We start from the raw sequence: 18,760 nt of genomic DNA, 5'->3' as shown, positions 1-18,760 counted from the left end.
CTTCTCTTCCAGGCGGCGGGGCTCCACTTCCGGCACACGGATAACATCAACCACTGGCGCCACGCCATGAGCCACGTGGGGCTTCCCTCGGTAACGTCCCATGTCCCCCCCCCCCCCTCCACCTCCGCTCTCCCCGGGCCAAGGGACGTGCCACCCTTTGCCCCTGAGGCTGTGTGTCACCAGCTGTATGACAGGGGGGCTTCATCCCCGTCCCCCCCCCCAACCCTTGGGCACCGTCCTCCCCGTGGACCGTCTTGGTGGTGTCTCCACCGAGGGATTTATGGGGATGGGGGGGGTCATCCCTTCTCTTCTTGGCAGATCTTCCACCCGGAGACCACCGACATCTACGACAAGAAGAACATGCCCCGCGTTGTCTACTGCATCCACGCGCTCAGGTGGGGGGCCCTGCTCCGGTCCCGGGGCCAAAACTGTTGCCTCGTGGTCATGAGCCCTTTGGTGGCATCACCCCAGGGTTGGGGTGTCACCCTCAGGGTTGGGGTGACACCTTCGGGTGTTGCAGAAGCATCTGGAGGGAGAAGCAAGTGACCGCCCGTGGTCACAACGTGTGTCTGCTTCGTCTTTCAGCTTGTACCTCTTCAAGCTGGGGCTGGCTCCTCAGATCCAGGACTTGTACGGGAAAGTGGACTTCACTGGTACGGCACTGGGTGGGGGAACTGGGGGGCGGCGAGGGGGGGGTTTGCCAACTCCCATCCCTGTGGTGGGAGGGATGTGGGGAAAACCTTGGGCAAGATTTTTCCAAAGGTGCCTCGGTGATGCTGACCCCAGCGTGGGGGTTTTTCTGCACCCCTCTGGTTCGGCAGGGGAGCGGGGGGGCTCTGATGGTTGCCCCCCCCCCCCCCAGTGCTGGACCACGGCGCTGGTGCTGAGCGGTGACTCCTCTCTGCTCCGCTCCAGAGGAGGAGATCAACAACATGAAGCGGGAGCTGGAGAAGTACGGGCTGCAGCTGCCTGCCTTCAGCAAGATCGGGGGCATCTTGGCCAACGAGCTTTCGGTGGACGAAGCAGCAGGTAATGGGTGTCCATGGGGGGAGCGGTGCTGTGGGTCAGCCCCCAAACACCAAATCTGGGGCCAGAGAACTGAGAGATGCTCCTGTTGGAGTGGGACCAGAGGAGGCCCCGGAGATGCTGGGAGGGCTGGAGCCCCTCTGCTGGGAGGGGGGGCTGAGAGAGTTGGGGGGGTTCAGCCTGGAGAAGAGAAGGCTCTGGGGAGACCTTGGAGCCCCTTCCAGTCCCTAAAGGGGCTCCAGGAAAGCTTGGGGGGGGACTCTGGATCAGGGAGGAGAGCGATGGGACGAGGGGGAAGGGTTTTAAGCTGCAAGAGGGGAGATTGAGCTGAGCTGTGGGGCAGAAGTTCTTTGCTGTGAGGGTGGTGAGAGCCTGGCCCAGGTTGCCCAGAGAAGCTGTGGCTGCCCCATCCCTGGAGGGGTTCAAGGCCAGGTTGGAGGGGGCTTGGAGGAGCCTGGTCTGGTGGGAGGTGTCCCTGCCCAGGGCAGGGGGGGACTGAGGGATCTTTAAGGTCCCTTCCCACCCAACCATTCCATGAGATGCTCTGAGATGCGGGGGAGACACCTGGCTGCTCTTCTCCAGCCCCGTGGGTGGCCACAAGAGCTGGCACAGCCCCTTCCCAGCCGGCAGCACCTGGGTTTGGCCTGAGCTGGGCTCACTGGACAGATACTGGGACTTCCCAGACACTGGAGACTGCAGGTTGCTCTGAGCAGGGGGGGTTCCCACCATCGAGCTTGGTGTGGCTGGTCCCACTGGGCCCAGGGATGTAGTGGATGCTCCGTCACAGCCCTCTGTGCCCCGTGTCACCTCCCTCCCTCCCCCTTCACTCCCAGTTCACGCCGCGGTGCTGGCCATCAACGAAGCGGTGGATCGGGGGGTGGTGGCACAGACCATGGTCGCCCTTCGCAACCCCAGCGCGATGCTCCTTGACCTGCGTGAGGCTCTGGCTGGTGCCTACCAGGAGGTGCTCCACCGGGCGAAGCTGGAGAAGGGCAGCAATGCCAGGAACAGGGTGAGGAGAGCACCGGGGGGTCCGGGAGGGGGGGGCTGGAAGAGAAGCAACCCCTCCGCTGATGTTCTGGTGGGTGCTTCCAACTGGAGGGGTCCCTCAGAGAGCGTCCCAATGCTTGGGGGGCAACACAGCCTTGGGAGCCTTTGTGCTGGTCAGAAGATGGGGGGAACGTGGTGGGGAAAGGATTCCTCTTCAGGGGTTGGTTGACTCCAGGCTGGGAAAGGAGCCCAGGCATCTGCAGGGGACACCCCTGTGTGACATTGGGGTGAGCTCGGGTGAAAAGCTCAGTGTGGGGAGTCCTTCTCCAGTACCTGCAGGTGATCCCCGAGGGAGAGGACATCTACGACCAGTGTCTGACCCAGGCTGAAATCCAAGGGAACATCAACAAAGTGAACGGTGAGCAAAGCTGTGGCTTCCCTCCTGGGGGGGAATTAATTAGATCTGGGGCAGAAGTTCTTTGCTGTGAGGGTGGTGAGAGCCTGGCCCAGGTTGCCCAGAGAAGCTGTGGCTGCCCCATCCCTGGAGGGGTTGAAGGCCAGGTTGGAGGGGGCTTGGAGCAACCTGGGCTGGTGGGAGGTGTCCCTGCCGATGATCATATTGGGGGACCATGGTACCCCTGGCCAGAGGGAGGAGCCTGCCCAGGGTGCTGGGTCTGCTCAGTCTTCAGACCCGGTGGGGAGCTGGGCTGGGTGTGCATTTCCAAGGAGAAATCAAACTTTTTGGTGTGCAGGCTCCAATTACAGTCCCCGTTGCTCCCTGGGGCCGTGGGATGATTGACCTTCTCCTCTTCCCTGGGTGTGAACTGGCCTCTCTCCTAGTGCACGGGGCTCTGGAGGAGGTGGACGATGCCCTGGAGAGCCAGGACGCGCCGGCACTGTACCGTGCGCTGCAGGACCCCGTCCTGGCCCTGCGCTGCCTTCAGCGGGACAACCTCCATCGCTACTTGGAGCAGCTCAGCGTGGACCGGGAGCAGAAGGCGCTGGTAGGGGCTGGCAGGAGCCTGTGGGCATGGGGTACCCGTGGTGGGGTGGCACCCCAGGACTGCAGGGGTCCCCGGGAGGAGGAGGCGGCGGCAGGGGGGCTGAGTGTGGCTGGTCTGGCATGAGACCAGAAGCCCTTCTTTCTGCCCGCTGCAGGAGCTGGGCTACGTGGACCTTCTGGAGCAGGAGGAGCTGGAGGCAGGAATCCTCGTGGCAAACAAGAAGGGCGAGGAGGAGCGAGCCAGTGAGTGGCCGGGGTGGACACGGGACTTGTGGCAGGTTTTTCTGCCCGGTCCATCTCCTGGTGGCCCTACTGGCTGCCTGGGCAAGTGTCCCCAGGAGCGGCAGATGGGGCATGGCCATCTCCTGCAGCCCCACCACATCTCTCCCTCAGTGCTGGGGGCCGTCAGCCGGATCAACGCAGCCATCCGTCGAGGGATGCCGGATGAAACGCTGGAAGCACTGATGGACCCGGCAGCGCAGTTGCCCACCATGTACCCGCTTGCTGCCCCCCTGTACCAGCACCAGCTGGCCCTGCTGCAGTGCCAGCACCCACGGGTGAGGGCTCCCCGGGGTCCTATCGGTGGCAGGGGGGTTCAGAGCTTCTACTGGGATGGGGGGGTGCTTTTCCCACCCCTTGCGGGGCTGCTGAGGCTGGAGGATGGGATATGGGGCGCTCAGCGTCTCTGCCTGCCCCGTGCAGGGTGAGCTGGGGCAGGAGGAGCTGTTTGTGGCTGTGGAGATGCTTTCGGCCGTGGCGCTGGTTAACCGAGCCTTGGACGCCGGGGACGCCGACGGGCTGTGGAGCAGCCTGGTCAGTCCTGCCCTGGGCCTATCGGATGTCGAGGATGGAAATGCCCAGCGGTAAGGAGATGGTCGCTGGGTTTGGGGTCTGTGATGCAGAGCAATCCCTTGGGAGGGGATGGCTGGGGGCCTTGGGCTTTGTGTGGGCTCATTTCACCAACCCCCCCTGCCCCGTGCCTTACCCTTTCCCCTTTGGAAAGCAAGGCAGCTGGCTCCGGCAGGCACCGTTCCTGCTTAGAATCATAGAATGGTTTGGGTGGGAAGGGACCTTAAAGACCACCCAGTCCCCCCTCCCTGCCCTGGGCAGGGACACCTCCCACCAGCCCAGGTTGCTCCAAGCCCCCTCCAACCTGGCCTTGAACCCCTCCAGGGATGGGGCAGCCACAGCTTCTCTGGGCAACCTGGGCCAGGCTCTCACCACCCTCACAGCAAAGAACTTCTGCCCCACAGCTCAGCTCAATCTCCCCTCTTGCAGCTTAAAACCCTTCCCCCTCGTCCCATCGCTCCCCTCCCTCATCAAGAGGGTCCCCCCCCTTCCAGCTTTCCTGGAGCCCCCCACTTTAGGGACTGGAAGGGGCTCCAAGGTCTCCCCGGAGCCTTCTCATCTCCAGGCTGAACCCCCCCAACTCTCTCAGCGCCCCCTCCCAGCAGAGGGGCTCCAGCCCTCCCAGTATCTCCGGGGCCTCCTCTGGCCCCACTCCAACAGGTCCATGTCTCTCCTGTGCACCAAGTCGTTGCCCCGTGTCTCTCCCGCAGGTATTTTGACGACTTAATGCAGCTGAAAGGCCAATCTTGGGAAGCGGGAGGTGAGTTCCTGAGCTGGAATGACATTCAGGACAGTGTGACCAAGACCAATTCATCTGTGCAAGACGAAAACGCCCGTGAGTCCGGCCTGTGTGGGGTTTGATCGAGCAGGGGGTTCCAGGAGGGAGGTTGCGCTGGGACCCCAGCCCCAATGAGACACTAGAGAACCTCGTGCTCCCCTGGGCTGGGACTCCACTGGGTGCCTGGAGCATCGGGGAAACTGAACTGCCGTGTCCCCTCCCTCCCGTGCAGGTGTCCTCGCTGTCCGGCTCATCAACGAGGCGCTGGCACAGGCGGACCCCGAGAAGACGCTGGCGGCGCTGCTGCTGCCGGCGGCTGCCCTGCCCGACATCGCCCTCCCGACTGCTCAGCACTACCATGATGTCCTGGCCCGGGCACGGAGGATGAAAGCCCAGGTGGGGTTGGCATCCCCCCCTTGGCAGTGCGGCACCCCCCCAGCAGGATGGAAGCTCCCCTGGCAGTGTGGGATGCCCCCGGCCATGCAGTATCCCTGCCCTTGGTGGGATGGCATTTCCCCCATGGCAGTGTGGCATCCCTCCCTGGCCATGTGGTACCTTCCCTTGGTGGCACAGCATCCCCTCTGGCCATGCAGAATCCCACCTGGCCATGTGGCATCCTGCCCTGGCCATGTGGTACTCTCCCCTGGGAGTGTGGCGTGTCCCTCCCCCCCCCCGGCCATGCAGTACCCTCTTCTTGGCAGTGTGGCAATCCCCCCAGCCATGCAGAATTCCCCCTTAGTGGTATGACATGTCCCCGGCCACCTGGTACCCCAACTCTGGTAGCATGGCAACCCCTCCGGCAGGGTGACATCGCCCCGGCCATGCGGTACCCTCTCTTGGTGGCATGACACCCCCCCCACCACCACCCCCGGCCATGCAGTAACCCTGCCCTGGGAGCATGGCAACCCCTCTGGCAGCGTGGCATCCCCCCGGCCGTGTGATACCCTCTCTCGGTGGCATGGCATCCCCCTGATGGTGTGGCATCCCCCCTGGCCATGCGGTACCCCTCATGGCAGTGTGGCACCGTGCACAGCAGAAGGTGCTCGAGGGGTGCTGCAGTGCAAGTCTGTCGTGGCAGAAGCTCTCGGGGTGGGGGCGGGCTGCCCAGCTCCTTAGACCTCATCTTCCCCCCCCGTTTGCCCCTGTCTCACAGGTCACAGGGGACGATGGAGCTGTGCTTTGGTGGGAGGAGATCCAGGAAGGGGTCTGCAGGGCCAACCAGGACACGGTGGCAGCCAGGAGGAGTGAGTTCTTATCCCATCACATATGCTGGGTCCTGGCCCCCCCCCTGGCCAGGGTGCCGTTGCAGGGGGTGGAGAGAAGAAGGTGCTGATGTGAGCCCCTCTGCCCCCACAGTGGCCCTGGGCATCGCCGCCATCAACCAGGCCATCAAGGAGGGGAAGGCGGCGCAGACGCTGCGGGTGCTGGGCAACCCCGACGTGGCTCTGTGCGGCGTGGTCAGCGCCTGTGCCATGGACTACCAGGAGCAGCTCGCGGCTCTGATGGCCACCAAGAGACAAGCAGGTAAAAGGGGGAACTCTAGGAAAGCTGGGGGGGGACTCTTGATGAGGGAGGGGAGCGATGGGATGAGGGGGAAGGGTTTTAAGCTGCAAGAGGGGAGATTGAGCTGAGCTGTGGGGCAGAAGTTCTTTGCTGTGAGGGTGGTGAGAGCCTGGCCCAGGTTGCCCAGAGAAGCTGTGGCTGCCCCATCCCTGGAGGGGTTCAAGGCCAGGTTGGAGGGGGCTTGGAGCAACCTGGGCTGGTGGGAGGTGTCCCTGCCCAGGGCAGGGGGGGGCTGAGGGATCTTTAAGGTCCCTTCCCACCCAAACCATAACCATTCCACGGCTCTATGAGATGCTCTGAGATGCAGGGGAGGCACTCGGCTGCTCTCCAGACCCGTGGGTGGCCACAAGGGCTGGAACAGCCCCTTCCCAGCTGGCAGCACCTGGGTTTGGCATGAGCTGGGCTCACTGAAGGGACACCGGGGGTTCCTGGGCACTGGAGACTGCAGCTTGCTCTGGGAAAGGGGGGTTCCCACCATCAGTAGGATTATAGGATACTATGATGTTCTTTGAGAGATGCTCTGAGGATTCTAGGATTCTATGAAGAGTTTGGGGGCTGCAAAAGCTCCCCCCCCAGGAGCCAGGGGTGTAGAATGGCCCATTCAGGGGGAGCAGCACCCCAAGAAGCACCCCTCCATCTTGGCATACAGGGAGCGCGAAGCCGTGCTGGATCCGGCACCGGCTGCCGGATGGCGCCGAGTTCTACCTGAGCCTGCAGAGCTTGGAGGGCAGTTGGCAGCGCCCGCAGGAGGGCGGCCCCATCACCACGCACCTCAGCCGGGAGGAGATCCAGGTACGGGGGGGCGGATGGGGCCGGGTGGGCGCTGGTGTGGCATCGCCGGGGACTGAGCCGATGCATCGTGTCCCCGCAGTCGGTCATCACCCGAGTCACCGCGGCGCACGACCGGGAGCGCCTGTGGGCGTCCAATGTGGCCTTCGTGGTGCGGCTGCAGGCTCGGATGCGGGGGTGCCTGGTCCGGCGGGAATTTGCGGCGCGGCGACACCTCCTGCGGGAGCAGTGGCCGGCTGCCACCAGGATCCAGGTGAGGTGGCCAGAATCCCTCCCTTCTCCGCATGGGAGGGGGGGGGCTGCACACCATGGGGGGCTGCTCGCAGCATCCTCCAGGGAGCACCAGCCCTTGCTGCTCTGTACACTTAATAGCCAGGACTCACCCAAGGCACTGCAGAAGATTATTTTGGGGCTTGTTCTCCACTTTGGGTGCTGGTTTCCTCTCTTCTCCTGTACCGTGTTGTCCTCTCGTCTTGTGTATTCTCCTAAAAAACCAACTGGACATCGTAGATCACGATAACTGCTTGTCTTTTCTCACGGCCAGGCCTGTTGGAGAGGGTTCAAGCAGCGCCGAGCGTACCTGGAGAGGCTGCGTTACCTGCGGGCCAACGCCGAGGCTGCCATAAAGGTGCGGAAGATTCTTCCTTCACCCTTTGCTTCCCCCTTGGGCATCGCCGACGGCTCGCTCGGCAGTTCCCCGTTTTTTCCCTGCGCACCCCAACAGCCAGGAGGAAAAGTATTTAAAGAAAAAAGGCAACACCCCCACCCCTACCCCTGCATCTCCGTGGAATTTGGGAAAACCAGAGATGTGTGATTTGTGCTTCTGTTCATCCCCTTGTCCCCCCTCCCAGTGATACTTGAAATGAGGCTGGGGCTGTTCACACCGTGTCCCCCCATGCTCTGCCCCTTGGGTTTTGTTTTATGGACAGGGATAGGAAATCACCATTCGGGACAGGCAGTGTCCACGGCTCCAGCACTACAATTGTGCAAGTGTGCGTTTGCTTTATGGATTCACAGAATCACAGAATGGTATAGGGTTGGAAGGGACCTCTGGAGATCATCCAGTCCAACCCCCTGCCAGAGCAGGTCCACCCAGAGCAGGTCCCACAGGAACATGCCCAGGAGGGTTGGGAATGTCTCCAGAGATGGAGACTCCACCACCTCTCTGGGCAGCCTCTTCCAGGGCTCTGCCACCCTCACAGGAAAGAAGTTCCTCCTCATGTTTAGGTGGAACTTCCCATGTTCCAGTTTGTGCCCATTTCCTCTTGTCCTGTCCCTGGGCACCACTGGAAAAAGCCTGGCCCCATCCTCCTGACACCCACCCTTGAAGTATTTCTAGGCGTTGATCAGATCCCCCCTCAGTCTTCTCTTCTCCAGACTAAACAGACCCAAGTCCCTCAGCCTTTCCTCCTAAGAGAGATGCTCCAGGCCCCTCATCATCTTTGTAGCCCTCTGCTGGACTGTCTCCAGCAGTTCCCTGTCCTTCTGGAACTGGGGAGCCCAGAACTGGTCCCAGTGCTCCAGATGGGGCCTCCCCAGGGCAGAGCAGAGGTGGGGGATGACCTCCCTCCACCTGCTGGTCACACTCTTCCTGATGTACCCCGTTCAGTATGGTCTCCTCTTGCCTCTCCACCTTTTTTTCTCCACTAATTTGATTTCTATGAGCAACGATATGTGTGTGGTGTTCCATTTTTAAGGCTGGACTGCAGGTTTGGTGGGAGGTGTGGATTTGCCTGTTGATAAGTCAGCCTGATTATGACTTCTCAATGAGTTATAGCGGTGTATGAACTTGTTCAGCTCCATCAAAATCAGGGTGACGGGGGCCAGATAATGCCCAGTAAAGACACAGCTGGGGGAGAACATCCCAACTGGCCCAGGACAAGGCTGGGCATGGGGGGAATTTAGGCTGGGGGAGGATGTCTTGCAGAAATCCCCACAGTCTTCCCCCCCTTTGCACCCGTTTGCTTTGGCCGAGTGAGTCCTTCCAGTATCCGACCGCTTGGGCATCTCCCCAGATCCAGGCGGGTGTGAGGATGTGGCAGGCCCGGAGGAAGTACCAGGAGAGGCTGCACTACTTCAGGAAGAACGTGAGTGGTGGGACGGGGAGTAAAATGGCTCCTGGGAGCGTGTCACCATCGGTGGGCACGTGGGGGGACAATTCTGCGGTGGCACCTCTGCCCCTGAGTGCTGGTGGCGCAGCCGGAGGGAGAAATGGGTGCATCCTTGCAATGGGGAGGAGAAGGTGCCTGGTGGGTCTGGAAGCCAAACTGTCAGGCTCTGTGAAGCGTGAGGAGAGGAAATAAACCACTCCAGTTCCATCCAAAACCAGCAAGGGCTTCGAGATGCCCGTTAGTGGGGGGGAAATTTTGGGGGAAAGGGGTTTGTCGGCCGCGGGAAGCGAAGCTGCACCTCTGGAGTTGCTGGGGCGTGGGAAATACAGCGAGAGGAGGGGAACCACCGCTGAGGAGGGTGAAACCCTGAATCCCTGCTGGGCTGTGGAGACCCTCATCCTGGGCACCAGCAGATTCCCGGCGGTGGGAGCAGGTCAGGTCTCCCCGCGTGTTCCAGGGCTGCTGTGGGGAAACATCTCCCACCCCCTTGTTTGTCTTGGCAGATTAAAGCTGTAATTAAAATCCAGGCTTTTGTGCGAGCTAACAAGGCCCGTGGGGATTACAGGATGCTGGGTAAGTGCCTGCTTGTCTCTGCTCTGAAGTGTTTCTAATTAATTGGGAAAGGGACTCTGCCTCCTCCCTCGTTGGCCTTCTGTGGCGGGGAGACGGTGGCAGGCTGGCCACCAGTGTGTCCCTGTGGCAAGGACAGGGGTGGCAGAGGCTCAGTGGCCCCTCGGCACCCCCGGGGAGGTGTTGCAGACCATGGCTGCAAGAAGATGCTTTTTTGGGGAGGAGGATGGGGTGTCTTCGTGAGATGCTGGGGGTCCGAGGGATGACAGTGGTGGTGGCTGCTCAGTCTTCCCCACGAGTGTTCACGGTGGGGCCGTGTCTTGCTACAGTCCACGCCAGGAACCCGCCGCTGGGCATCGTTCGGCGCTTCATCCACTTGCTGGAGCAGAGCCAGCACGACTTCTGGGAGGAGTCGGAGGTGCTGCGGCTGCAGGAGGAGGTGGTGAAGAGGATCCGGGCCAGCCGGCAGCTGGAGAGCGACCTGGACCTCATGGACATCAAGATCGGGCTGTTGGTCAAGAACAGGATCACGCTGCAGGTGGGAACCTCGTGGTGCCCAGGCCTGTTCAGCCAGCGCAGAGCTGTTCCTTCCCTCCTTGGCATCACGGCTTGGACTTCTCTCCACTTGGCTTTTGAAGGGGTTGGGGAGCATCAAGGTGCCTCTGCCTCCCTTTCTCCAGAAGCTGGGGTGAACGCTGGAGCTTGCCAGCAGTCCCCAACACTGCTCTCCCCTTCCAGGAGGTGGTTTCCCACTGCAAGAAGCTGACCAAGAAGAACAAGGAGCAGCTCTCGGAGATGATGTCCATAGACAAGCAGAAGGGGCTCAAGTCACTCAGCAAGGAGAAGCGGCAGAAGCTGGAGGCCTACCAGCATCTCTTCTACCTGTTGCAGGTGGGGCTGGTGGGGCTCTGCTGTGTCCACTACAGCTGGAGGAGCTGTGTGGGGATCCTGTCTCCCCACCACCCCACGGCACTTGGAGTTAGCTTGGTGTTCCTCATCCCTGCAGACCCAGCCTGTGTACCTGGCCAGGCTGATCTTCCAGATGCCCCAGAACAAGTCCACCAAGTTCATGGAGTCAGTAATCTTTACGCTTTACAACTACGCGTCCAACCCACGGGAGGCTTATCTGCTGCTCCAGCTCTTCAAAGCAGCGCTGCAGGAGGAGATCAGGTGGGTGGCTGTGGGTGCCCTGGTTTGGGGACAGATCTAGGAAAAGGCTGGACCAGGACCATTAGCTTGGATGCAGTTATCTCCTCTGGCTGCTGCCTCCTGCCTTGGAGAACAAACCCACTGGTCCATCTCCTTCATCCCATCCATCCTGTCTCTCTCCCCAGGTCCAAGGTGGATCACATCCATGACATCCTGACAGGGAACGCCACGGTGATCCGACTGGTGGTCAGCTTCTACCGCAACGCACGTGGGCAGAACGCCCTGAGGCAGATCCTGGCTGGCCCTGTGCAGGAGGTCCTGCAGGATAAGGCCCTCAGCATCCGCACCAACCCTGTGGACATCTACAAGGCCTGGATCAACCAGAGCGAGTCGCAGAGTGGGCAGAAAAGGTCAGGCCCTGGGCAAGGAGGTTCAGCCCCACCACAGGGTGACGGGTGCTGGGATAGTGATGGGGGATTAGGGAGGTGATTCTGCCCCTCTGCTCTGGTGAGACCCCACCTGGAGCACTGCCTCCAGCTCTGGGGCCTCAGCACAGGAGAGACATGGACCTGCTGGAGCCCCTCTGCTGGGAGGGGGGGCTGAGAGAGTTGGGGGGGTTCAGCCTGGAGATGAGAAGGCTCCGGGGAGACCTTGGAGCCCCTTCCAGTCCCTAAAGGGGCTCCAGGAAAGCTGGGGGGGGGGACTCTTGATGAGGGAGGGGAGCAATGGGACGAGGGGGAAGGGTTTTAAGCTGCAAGAGGGGAGATTGAGCTGAGCTGTGGGGCAGAAGTTCTTTGCTGTGAGGGTGGTGAGAGCCTGGCCCAGGTTGCCCAGAGAAGCTGTGGCTGCCCCATCCCTGGAGGGGTTCAAGGCCAGGTTGGAGGGGGCTTGGAGCAACCTGGTGTGGTGGGAGGTGTCCCTGCCCAGGGCTGGGGATGGGGGGAGGAGATGATCTTTAAGGTCCCTTCCAGCTCTAACCATTCTATGATTCTGTCACTGTGTCTTCCATCCACAGCAAGCTCCCGTACGAGGTCAGCCCGGAGCAGGCTCTCAGCCACCCCGAGGTCCAAAGGCGACTGGATATTTCCATCCGCAACCTCCTCACGATGACGGACAAGTTTGTCTCTGCCATCACCTCTTCTGTAGACAAGATCCCGTACGTATCTCCACGGTTTGGGTGCCCATCCCTGCGGTGCTGTCAGTTTGAAGGCAGCTTCAGCAAGACCTTGGAGAGGGAGATTGGGTGGTGGGAGCTGCTGCAGGACTGAGTTACAGCACTCCCAAAGAGGGGAAATCCAAAGCTCGGTGGGTGCTGCTGCTTCTGCTTCTCCAGCAACACCCTGGTGGGCTGGTGGTCGTATCACTCCATTTCTGAGCGCTTTACTGCTGGTGTTGAGGTGTCTGCAAGGAAGATACTGAGCTTTGTGGTTATCTTGGAGGATGAAGGCTTCCTCCAGGGATGTCTGGGCTGACAGCAGGGGAGGGGAGGGAGCTGAGGGATACTTCAGTTGCCAGATTCTCCTATGGGCTCCTCCATCGCTCCACAGCTGGGGCCTTACCGCTTTTTTGGGTGATGGGCAGTAGGGATGGGGCAGGGTGACCGAGCCTGGTGCTGCCCTGTGTGCTGAGAGACCTCTCCCTGCCCTCTCCTCAGCTACGGGATGCGCTACGTGGCCAAAATCCTGAGGACGTCCTTGGCTGAAAAATTCCCCAGGGCCCCAGTGGAGGAGATCGACAAGGTACTATGGGGCTGGGGAGTCTACATGGCTTGGCTTGGTGGGGTTCAACTGTGAAGGGCCAGTATCTCTCCACAGAAGGTCAAGTCTTGGCTTAAAAACACCTTCCAAGACAACATTTTCCTTGAAAGGCTAAAGAAATGCCAACAGTGGGTTCTTCTGTGCTGCTGCCTCTTCTGGGAGGGTCTCACCAGGACAAAACAGCCTTCCCTACTGAGCTACCACCTCCTGGGTCACCAGCCTTTGTGCTTCCCAGCCTGTCTTGTGCCCTAGATTGTGGGGAACCTGCTCTACTACCGCTTCATGAACCCGGCGGTGGTGGCCCCCGACGGCTTCGACATCGTGGACATCTCAGCCGGGGTGACCCTGCATTCCGACCACCGCCGCAACCTGGGCTCCATCGCCAAAGTGCTGCAGCACGCAGCTGCCCACAAGGCCTTCGAGGGGGAGAACGCCCATCTCTGCGGGGTCAACCAGTACCTGGAGGACACCCACAACAAGTTCAGGTAGGCACCAGGATGGCATCGGGGTGGGAGGGCGGCTACTAGCCGATGGCAGGGTTTTTGGGGCTGACCAAAGAGGTCCTTCTCTGCAGGAGGTTCATCTCTGCTGCTTGCTGCGTCCCCGAGCCAGAAGAGAGGTTTAACATGGACGAGTACTCGGAGATGGTGGCGGTGGCCAAACCGGTCATCTACATCACAGTGGGGGAGCTCATCGACACTCACAAGGTGAGGCTGTAAAGCTCATCCCCAAACAAGCAGGTTCCGTTTCTTCTGCTTCCACCTCCTGGGCTTTCCGCTGTGTTTCATCGCGCTCCTCTCCATCCCACCACCGGCACAGATCCTCCTGCCCTTGGTTTTTTACCTTTTTAAGCAAGAAAATAATCCAGGCTCTGCAGGTTCTCCGCTGTTTGTCCTTCCCCAAACCTCATAACCCTGCATCCAAGAGGGGACTTGCAAAGGGTGTCCTTAGATGCATCATTCCCGACTGGCCTCTACTCCCTGTTTCTTTGCACGTCCCTTTGCCACTGACTCTCCTCCCTTCCACCGTCCAGCTCCTGCTTGAGCACCAGGACTCCATCGCGCCTGACCATGGAGACCCCCTGCACGAGCTTCTGGAAGACCTCGATGAGCTTCCTACGGTCCAGTCCCTTGTAGGTAGGTTGAGCTCTGGGACCCACCGCCCACCCCAGTAGGAGAAGGATGGAGATCAGGATGGTTTCTTTGGGTGAAGTTCTAGCTGGATTGCTTTGGGCATGGGAAGCCTACCCTCCTGAGCCCCTCATGGCTACTTGGGCTCTCTCTGCCCTCACAGGGGAGAACATGGCCAGCCCGGGGGACAGCAGTGCCGAGCAGGTGCTCTCCCAGCTCAGCAAGATGGAGATCTCCCTCACCCTCACCAGCAAACTGGTGCCAGCGGCCAGCAGTGAGGAGAGCGATGTGAGGAGCTTGATGTTGAGGTGAGGATGGGCTTTGTGGGCTTCAGGGGAGCTTCCTGGAGGTTGGGGTGCCAGCTGGGATAGTCAAGGCGGGGCAAGAAATGCTTGGGAGGCTGCTCTGGTGGAGGAAGGTGACGGTCCAGGGTGGACACCTGACCCCTCTCTCTGGTCTCTAGCACTAAGCAGATGCTGGTGGACATCATCCAGTCCCAGCCAGGAGATTCCCTTGCAGAGATCCTGTGGACACGGGCCTCGGAGCATGAGGTGGGATGTGTCAGGCTGCTGCTGCTGAGCTAAAAAACTTCTGGGGTAAACGGCAAAAAAGTCCTCAGTTAAAAGCTGCCCTGCTCCTCCTGAAGGCTTGGCCACTGCTCTTCTGCTCCAGCAGTGGTTGGGCTCCAGTTTTCAGAGAAAATGCGTTTTGGGCCAGGAGAGACTCATATCAAAGTGTGTGTGTGTGTGAGGGGAGTTCGATTGCTCCATCTCCTCATGTCCCATTCCAGCCGTGTGCCAGGCTTGAGTCCTGAGGAGGCCCCGGAGATGCTGGGAGGGCTGGAGCCCCTCTGCTGGGAGGGGGGGCTGAGAGAGTTGGGGGGGTTCAGCCTGGAGAAGAGAAGGCTCCGGGGAGACCTTGGAGCCCCTTCCAGTCCCTAAAGGGGCTCCAGGAAAGCTGGGGGGGGGACTCTTGATGAGGGAGGGGAGCGATGGGATGAGGGGGAAGGGTTTTAAGCTGCAAGAGGGGAGATTGAGCTGAGCTGTGGGGCAGAAGTTCTTTGCTGTGAGGGTGGTGAGAGCCTGGCCCAGGTTGCCCAGAGAAGCTGTGGTTGCCCCATCCCTGGAGGGGTTGAAGGCCAGGTTGGAGGGGGCTTGGAGGAGCCTGGTCTGGTGGGAGGTGTCCCTGCCCAGGGCAGGGGGGTGGGACTGGATGGTCTTTAAGGTCCCTTCCAACCCAAACCATTCGATGATTCTCATCCCTAGGAAGCCTCCCATGACCACCTCATGCACAGACGAGCGCTGCGGGACGCCCAGACCCCTGCCAAGCTGAAACGCAACCGCTCCTTGGCTGCAAACAGCCAACTGTCCATGGAGGAGAAGAAGCGCAAGATCATCCGCAACCTGCGGCGCTTGGAGAGCCTGGGGCTGGTGGACTCGGCCCATCAGTACCAGGAGCTCATCAACGAGCTGGCCAAGGTGGGCTGGGGGACACTGAGACGGGAGGTCACCTCTCTAAACCTTCTCTGGTGCTTCCATAAAGCTCAGAATGGGTTATATTGTCTTTCTCGTACGGTTCGTTCCTCCAGGACATCCGCAACCAGAGGCGATACCGGCAGCACCGCAAAGGGGAGCTCCTGAAGCTGAGACAGACCCTGGAGGGCCTCGACGCCAAGACTTTGTTTTACGAGGAGCAAATTGATTATTACAACCAGTACATCAAGACCTGCCTCGACAACCTGGCAGCCAACAAGTAGGTTTCCTTACAAAAAAAACCCAGTAATTTTAAAACAAAATTATATATATCTTTTTCATTGCTGTCTGGATGTGGGGAGTCCTGGAGACGTTGGGGGTCTGAGGGGTCACGTGTGGCTGGAAGAACCAGCTCTGAGCGCAGGGCTCCTTCTCTTCAAGGGTCAGCGGGAAGAACAAGAAGCTGCAGGCGCTGCACTACACGGCGGCCCGGCTGTACGAGAAGGGGGTGCTGCTGGAGATCGAGGACTTGCCGCTCAGCCAGTAGGTACCCCCTGGTCCATGGGGTTGAGCTACAGCAGAGCAAAGCTTGGGCAGGTAGAGGAAAATAGCCCGGGGAGGAGGGTGCACGTGGGGCCACCATTGTCCCCCCAAGGATGGGGTGAGTAGTTTTGGGTATTAGGGCCACAAAGATCAGATGGCTGGAGCCCCTCTGCTGTGGGGACAGGCTGAGAGAGTTGGGGGGGTTCAGCCTGGAGAAGAGAAGGCTCCGGGGAGACCTTGGAGCCCCTTCCAGTCCCTAAAGGGGCTCCAGAAAAGCTGGGGGGGGGGACTCTTGATGAGGGAGGGGAGCGATGGGACGAGGGGGAAGGGGTTTAAGCTGCAAGAGGGGAGATTGAGCTGAGCTGTGGGGCAGAAGTTCTTTGCTGTGAGGGTGGTGAGAGCCTGGCCCAGGTTGCCCAGAGAAGCTGTGGCTGCCCCATCCCTGGAGGGGTTCAAGGCCAGGTTGGAGGGGGCTTGGAGCAACCTGGTCTGGTGGGAGGTGTCCCTGCCCAGGGCAGGGGGGGAACTGGGTGGTCTTTAAGGTCCCCTCCCACCCAAAACACTCTGTGATTACCAGGAGAACACAGGCGATTTGGTATTTGGTCGGGGGGTTTTGGGGCTGTGGGTCTGGCCTCATCGTGCCAAGGGGGTGATGCTGGGTGGGTGACCCTGCTCCTTGGTTGCGTTAAAGCCCCTTTTGGTAGCCAGTGGCTCCTTCCCTTCAGGTTCAGGAACGTGGTTTTCGACATCATCCCCTGCGAGGAATCGGGCAGGTTCCAGGTGAAAGCCAAATTCATGGGGATCGACATGGAGCGGTTCCAGCTGCACTACCAGGTGGGGAGCCCGTGCCGGAGGAGCCGGGGGAGCCAGGGGTGGGTGATGTCCTCACCCCTGGCTGGTTTGGGGGGGACTCGGAGCTCACGGGGGGCCCTGCCCTGAGCTGGGGACAGCCTCACCCAGCATCTCCCTGGTGCAAACCCAGCTCCGTGCTGGTTCCCTGCTCCCCTGGGGGATGCTGTAACTGGGAGGACATGGTGGGACAGCCCCCTCCTCAGCCTGGTGACGGTCACCTCTCCCGCAGGACCTGCTGCAGCTGCAGTACGAGGGCGTAGCCGTCATGAAGATGTTCGATAAGGCCAAAGTCAACGTCAACCTGCTCATTTTCCTCCTCAACAAGAAGTTCTTCAAGAAGTAACAGGGTCAGGGAAGGGGTGGGGAGGGCTATGGGGGGGGTGTGTGGTGCAGACCTGCCAAAGAAACCTTGGGGACAGTGGTCCTGGGGCCAGGTGTCCCCGTGGCACAGAAAGCTGTTGCTTGCAATGAAGCTTTCCTGCCCCGACCCCATGTCCTTTGAGCATCCGCAGCCACCGGTGCCCGGCTGGGCAGGGCAGAGGGCTCCGAGCTCAGCCTTGGGCAACCAGAAATCAGTGGTGGCTAGTGGCCAGCTGGGAGGTCCCCCACTGCCTCTGTGGCTTGCGCAGGCGTGAGCCGGTACGCGACCCTCCCCGCAGGAAGGATGCGGCTGCCGCAGCTTTTGCAGTGCATGTAGGTTGTAAAAAAAAAATCTAGTTTTTTTGGGAGTTTTTCGGCTGTTTCGTTCCTGCATCGCAAACAGCCGGCTGCTGAAGGACACAGTGGATTTCTGGACACTACACATGTTTTTAGTGATGAAATAAAGCTATATTTTAATATATATCTTTTTTTCTTCCTCCCACTAAAAATGGGGAAGATGACGTCAGAATTAGATGTCAGATGGTTGTCATAAAGATGTCAGAATCAGGCTTTGTGTGGGGGTAGGAGAGAGGGAGAACATAGAGGCAGTGACTGCTTGTGAACACACCCCAGGGCTCCTCTCTACTCAATCACGGTGCGATAGGAGAATTTTGTGTTTTAAGAGTGGATTTCCCTGCCTCCTCTCCAGCCAAACTGGAGGGATACAGGAGGGTGGCCCAGGGATGCTGTGGGGACCGGAGCAGGGACCTCTCCTCTGGACCACGCTGATGCCCGGCAGCTGGGATGGAGCGACCCCGAGCCCCTCTCTCTGCCAGGGGTGGTGCCTGCTCCGTCCCCTGTTGATCAGCTCTGGTGTTTAATTAGCTTTTTGAAGTGTGGCGTGATGACTGAGTTTGGCCGTGGCTGTTTTTAAAGCACTTTCTCCTCCCTCTAAGCTCCTTCCCCAGCCCCTTCCGTGGGATGGACAAGGTGATGGTCCCAAGCCTCCTCCCAGCCCCGTCTCCTTCAGGCCCAGGAGCTGCAGGTCTCAAACCTCCACAAAGGAATTTTTTTTTGGGGGGGACCCGAGGGGGGGAAACTCCATCACCGCTTCAGGAGAACTGCCTTAGCACCTCGAGGCAGCTCAACGGTACCCTGATATGTTGGTGTCTGGGGTGTCTGTCTTGTCTTTGGAAAGGGATGTTTGTTCGTGAGGTTTTTATGTATTTCTTTTCCCTTCTGTCATTTCGAAGCTGCAAACAGTGCTCACCCCTCCACCCAGTGCGTGCCGCCTCCCAGCTCTGCTGCCTTGGCTCATTTATTCTCAATAAATACGTATAATAAAATACAGAATGGCTCTGGGTGCTCGTTTCTCCTTAAACCAGCTCTGCGGTCTTCTCTTGCCCCCCCCCCCCCCCCTTTTTTTTTCACTTACTGGGTGTTTTCCGGCTCTTGGTCTCCCCTCCAGCACCCCATGGGGTGCCATCATTCCCCATGGGGTGCCACCATTCCCTGTAGGAGCCACCATTCCCTGTAGGAGCCACCATTCCCCATGGGAATCATCGCGGCGTTAGCTCGGACCAACGCTGAGTCAGATGCTGAGCCATCGCCTTGCGCGGGGGAATTTAGGCCACTTTCAGCCACACTTAATTCTTAAATAAATACTCTGATTACTCCTCCTGGAGCCTATGATTATAGCTCCCAAGGAATGAATCGGGATCAGGCTGCAGCACTTTGCCAGTTTTAAAATAGGACCGGCCTGGGGTTAACCCCTCGCGTGCTGCACCCTCAGCAGGGACCCGAGCGCTGGGAGCTGCT

At 60.0% G+C, this 18,760-nt stretch overlaps 1 protein-coding gene across 1 annotated transcript in view; it reads left to right on the top strand.

Annotated features, from left to right (window-relative positions):
- IQGAP3 (IQ motif containing GTPase activating protein 3) overlaps positions 1-16,925 on the top strand; it is an 18,219-nt gene extending 1,294 nt beyond the window's left edge. Inside the window, exons 2-36 of the mRNA XM_074164407.1 lie at positions 13-90; positions 319-395; positions 586-653; positions 916-1,029; positions 1,860-2,038; positions 2,347-2,434; positions 2,857-3,020; positions 3,175-3,262; positions 3,413-3,576; positions 3,722-3,882; positions 4,579-4,703; positions 4,879-5,042; positions 5,800-5,890; positions 6,003-6,170; positions 6,859-7,001; positions 7,081-7,251; positions 7,543-7,626; positions 9,014-9,085; positions 9,613-9,682; positions 10,009-10,217; positions 10,418-10,570; positions 10,686-10,849; positions 11,014-11,238; positions 11,844-11,984; positions 12,483-12,567; positions 12,838-13,070; positions 13,160-13,292; positions 13,619-13,721; positions 13,879-14,023; positions 14,179-14,266; positions 14,981-15,193; positions 15,304-15,467; positions 15,629-15,730; positions 16,456-16,564; positions 16,812-16,925. Of these exons, the coding sequence (XP_074020508.1) occupies positions 13-90; positions 319-395; positions 586-653; positions 916-1,029; positions 1,860-2,038; positions 2,347-2,434; positions 2,857-3,020; positions 3,175-3,262; positions 3,413-3,576; positions 3,722-3,882; positions 4,579-4,703; positions 4,879-5,042; positions 5,800-5,890; positions 6,003-6,170; positions 6,859-7,001; positions 7,081-7,251; positions 7,543-7,626; positions 9,014-9,085; positions 9,613-9,682; positions 10,009-10,217; positions 10,418-10,570; positions 10,686-10,849; positions 11,014-11,238; positions 11,844-11,984; positions 12,483-12,567; positions 12,838-13,070; positions 13,160-13,292; positions 13,619-13,721; positions 13,879-14,023; positions 14,179-14,266; positions 14,981-15,193; positions 15,304-15,467; positions 15,629-15,730; positions 16,456-16,564; positions 16,812-16,925 (4,650 nt within the window). The remainder of the gene's footprint in view (positions 1-12; positions 91-318; positions 396-585; positions 654-915; positions 1,030-1,859; positions 2,039-2,346; positions 2,435-2,856; positions 3,021-3,174; positions 3,263-3,412; positions 3,577-3,721; positions 3,883-4,578; positions 4,704-4,878; positions 5,043-5,799; positions 5,891-6,002; positions 6,171-6,858; positions 7,002-7,080; positions 7,252-7,542; positions 7,627-9,013; positions 9,086-9,612; positions 9,683-10,008; positions 10,218-10,417; positions 10,571-10,685; positions 10,850-11,013; positions 11,239-11,843; positions 11,985-12,482; positions 12,568-12,837; positions 13,071-13,159; positions 13,293-13,618; positions 13,722-13,878; positions 14,024-14,178; positions 14,267-14,980; positions 15,194-15,303; positions 15,468-15,628; positions 15,731-16,455; positions 16,565-16,811) is intronic.
- The last annotated feature ends 1,835 nt before the right edge of the window (positions 16,926-18,760 follow it).

The sequence above is a fragment of the Numenius arquata genome, chromosome 27 (assembly GCF_964106895.1).
Source record: "Numenius arquata chromosome 27, bNumArq3.hap1.1, whole genome shotgun sequence".
Taxonomy (NCBI): domain Eukaryota; kingdom Metazoa; phylum Chordata; class Aves; order Charadriiformes; family Scolopacidae; genus Numenius; species Numenius arquata.
The sequence above is the reverse complement of the archived record's forward strand: the minus strand, read 5'-3'. Positions and strand labels throughout refer to the sequence as shown.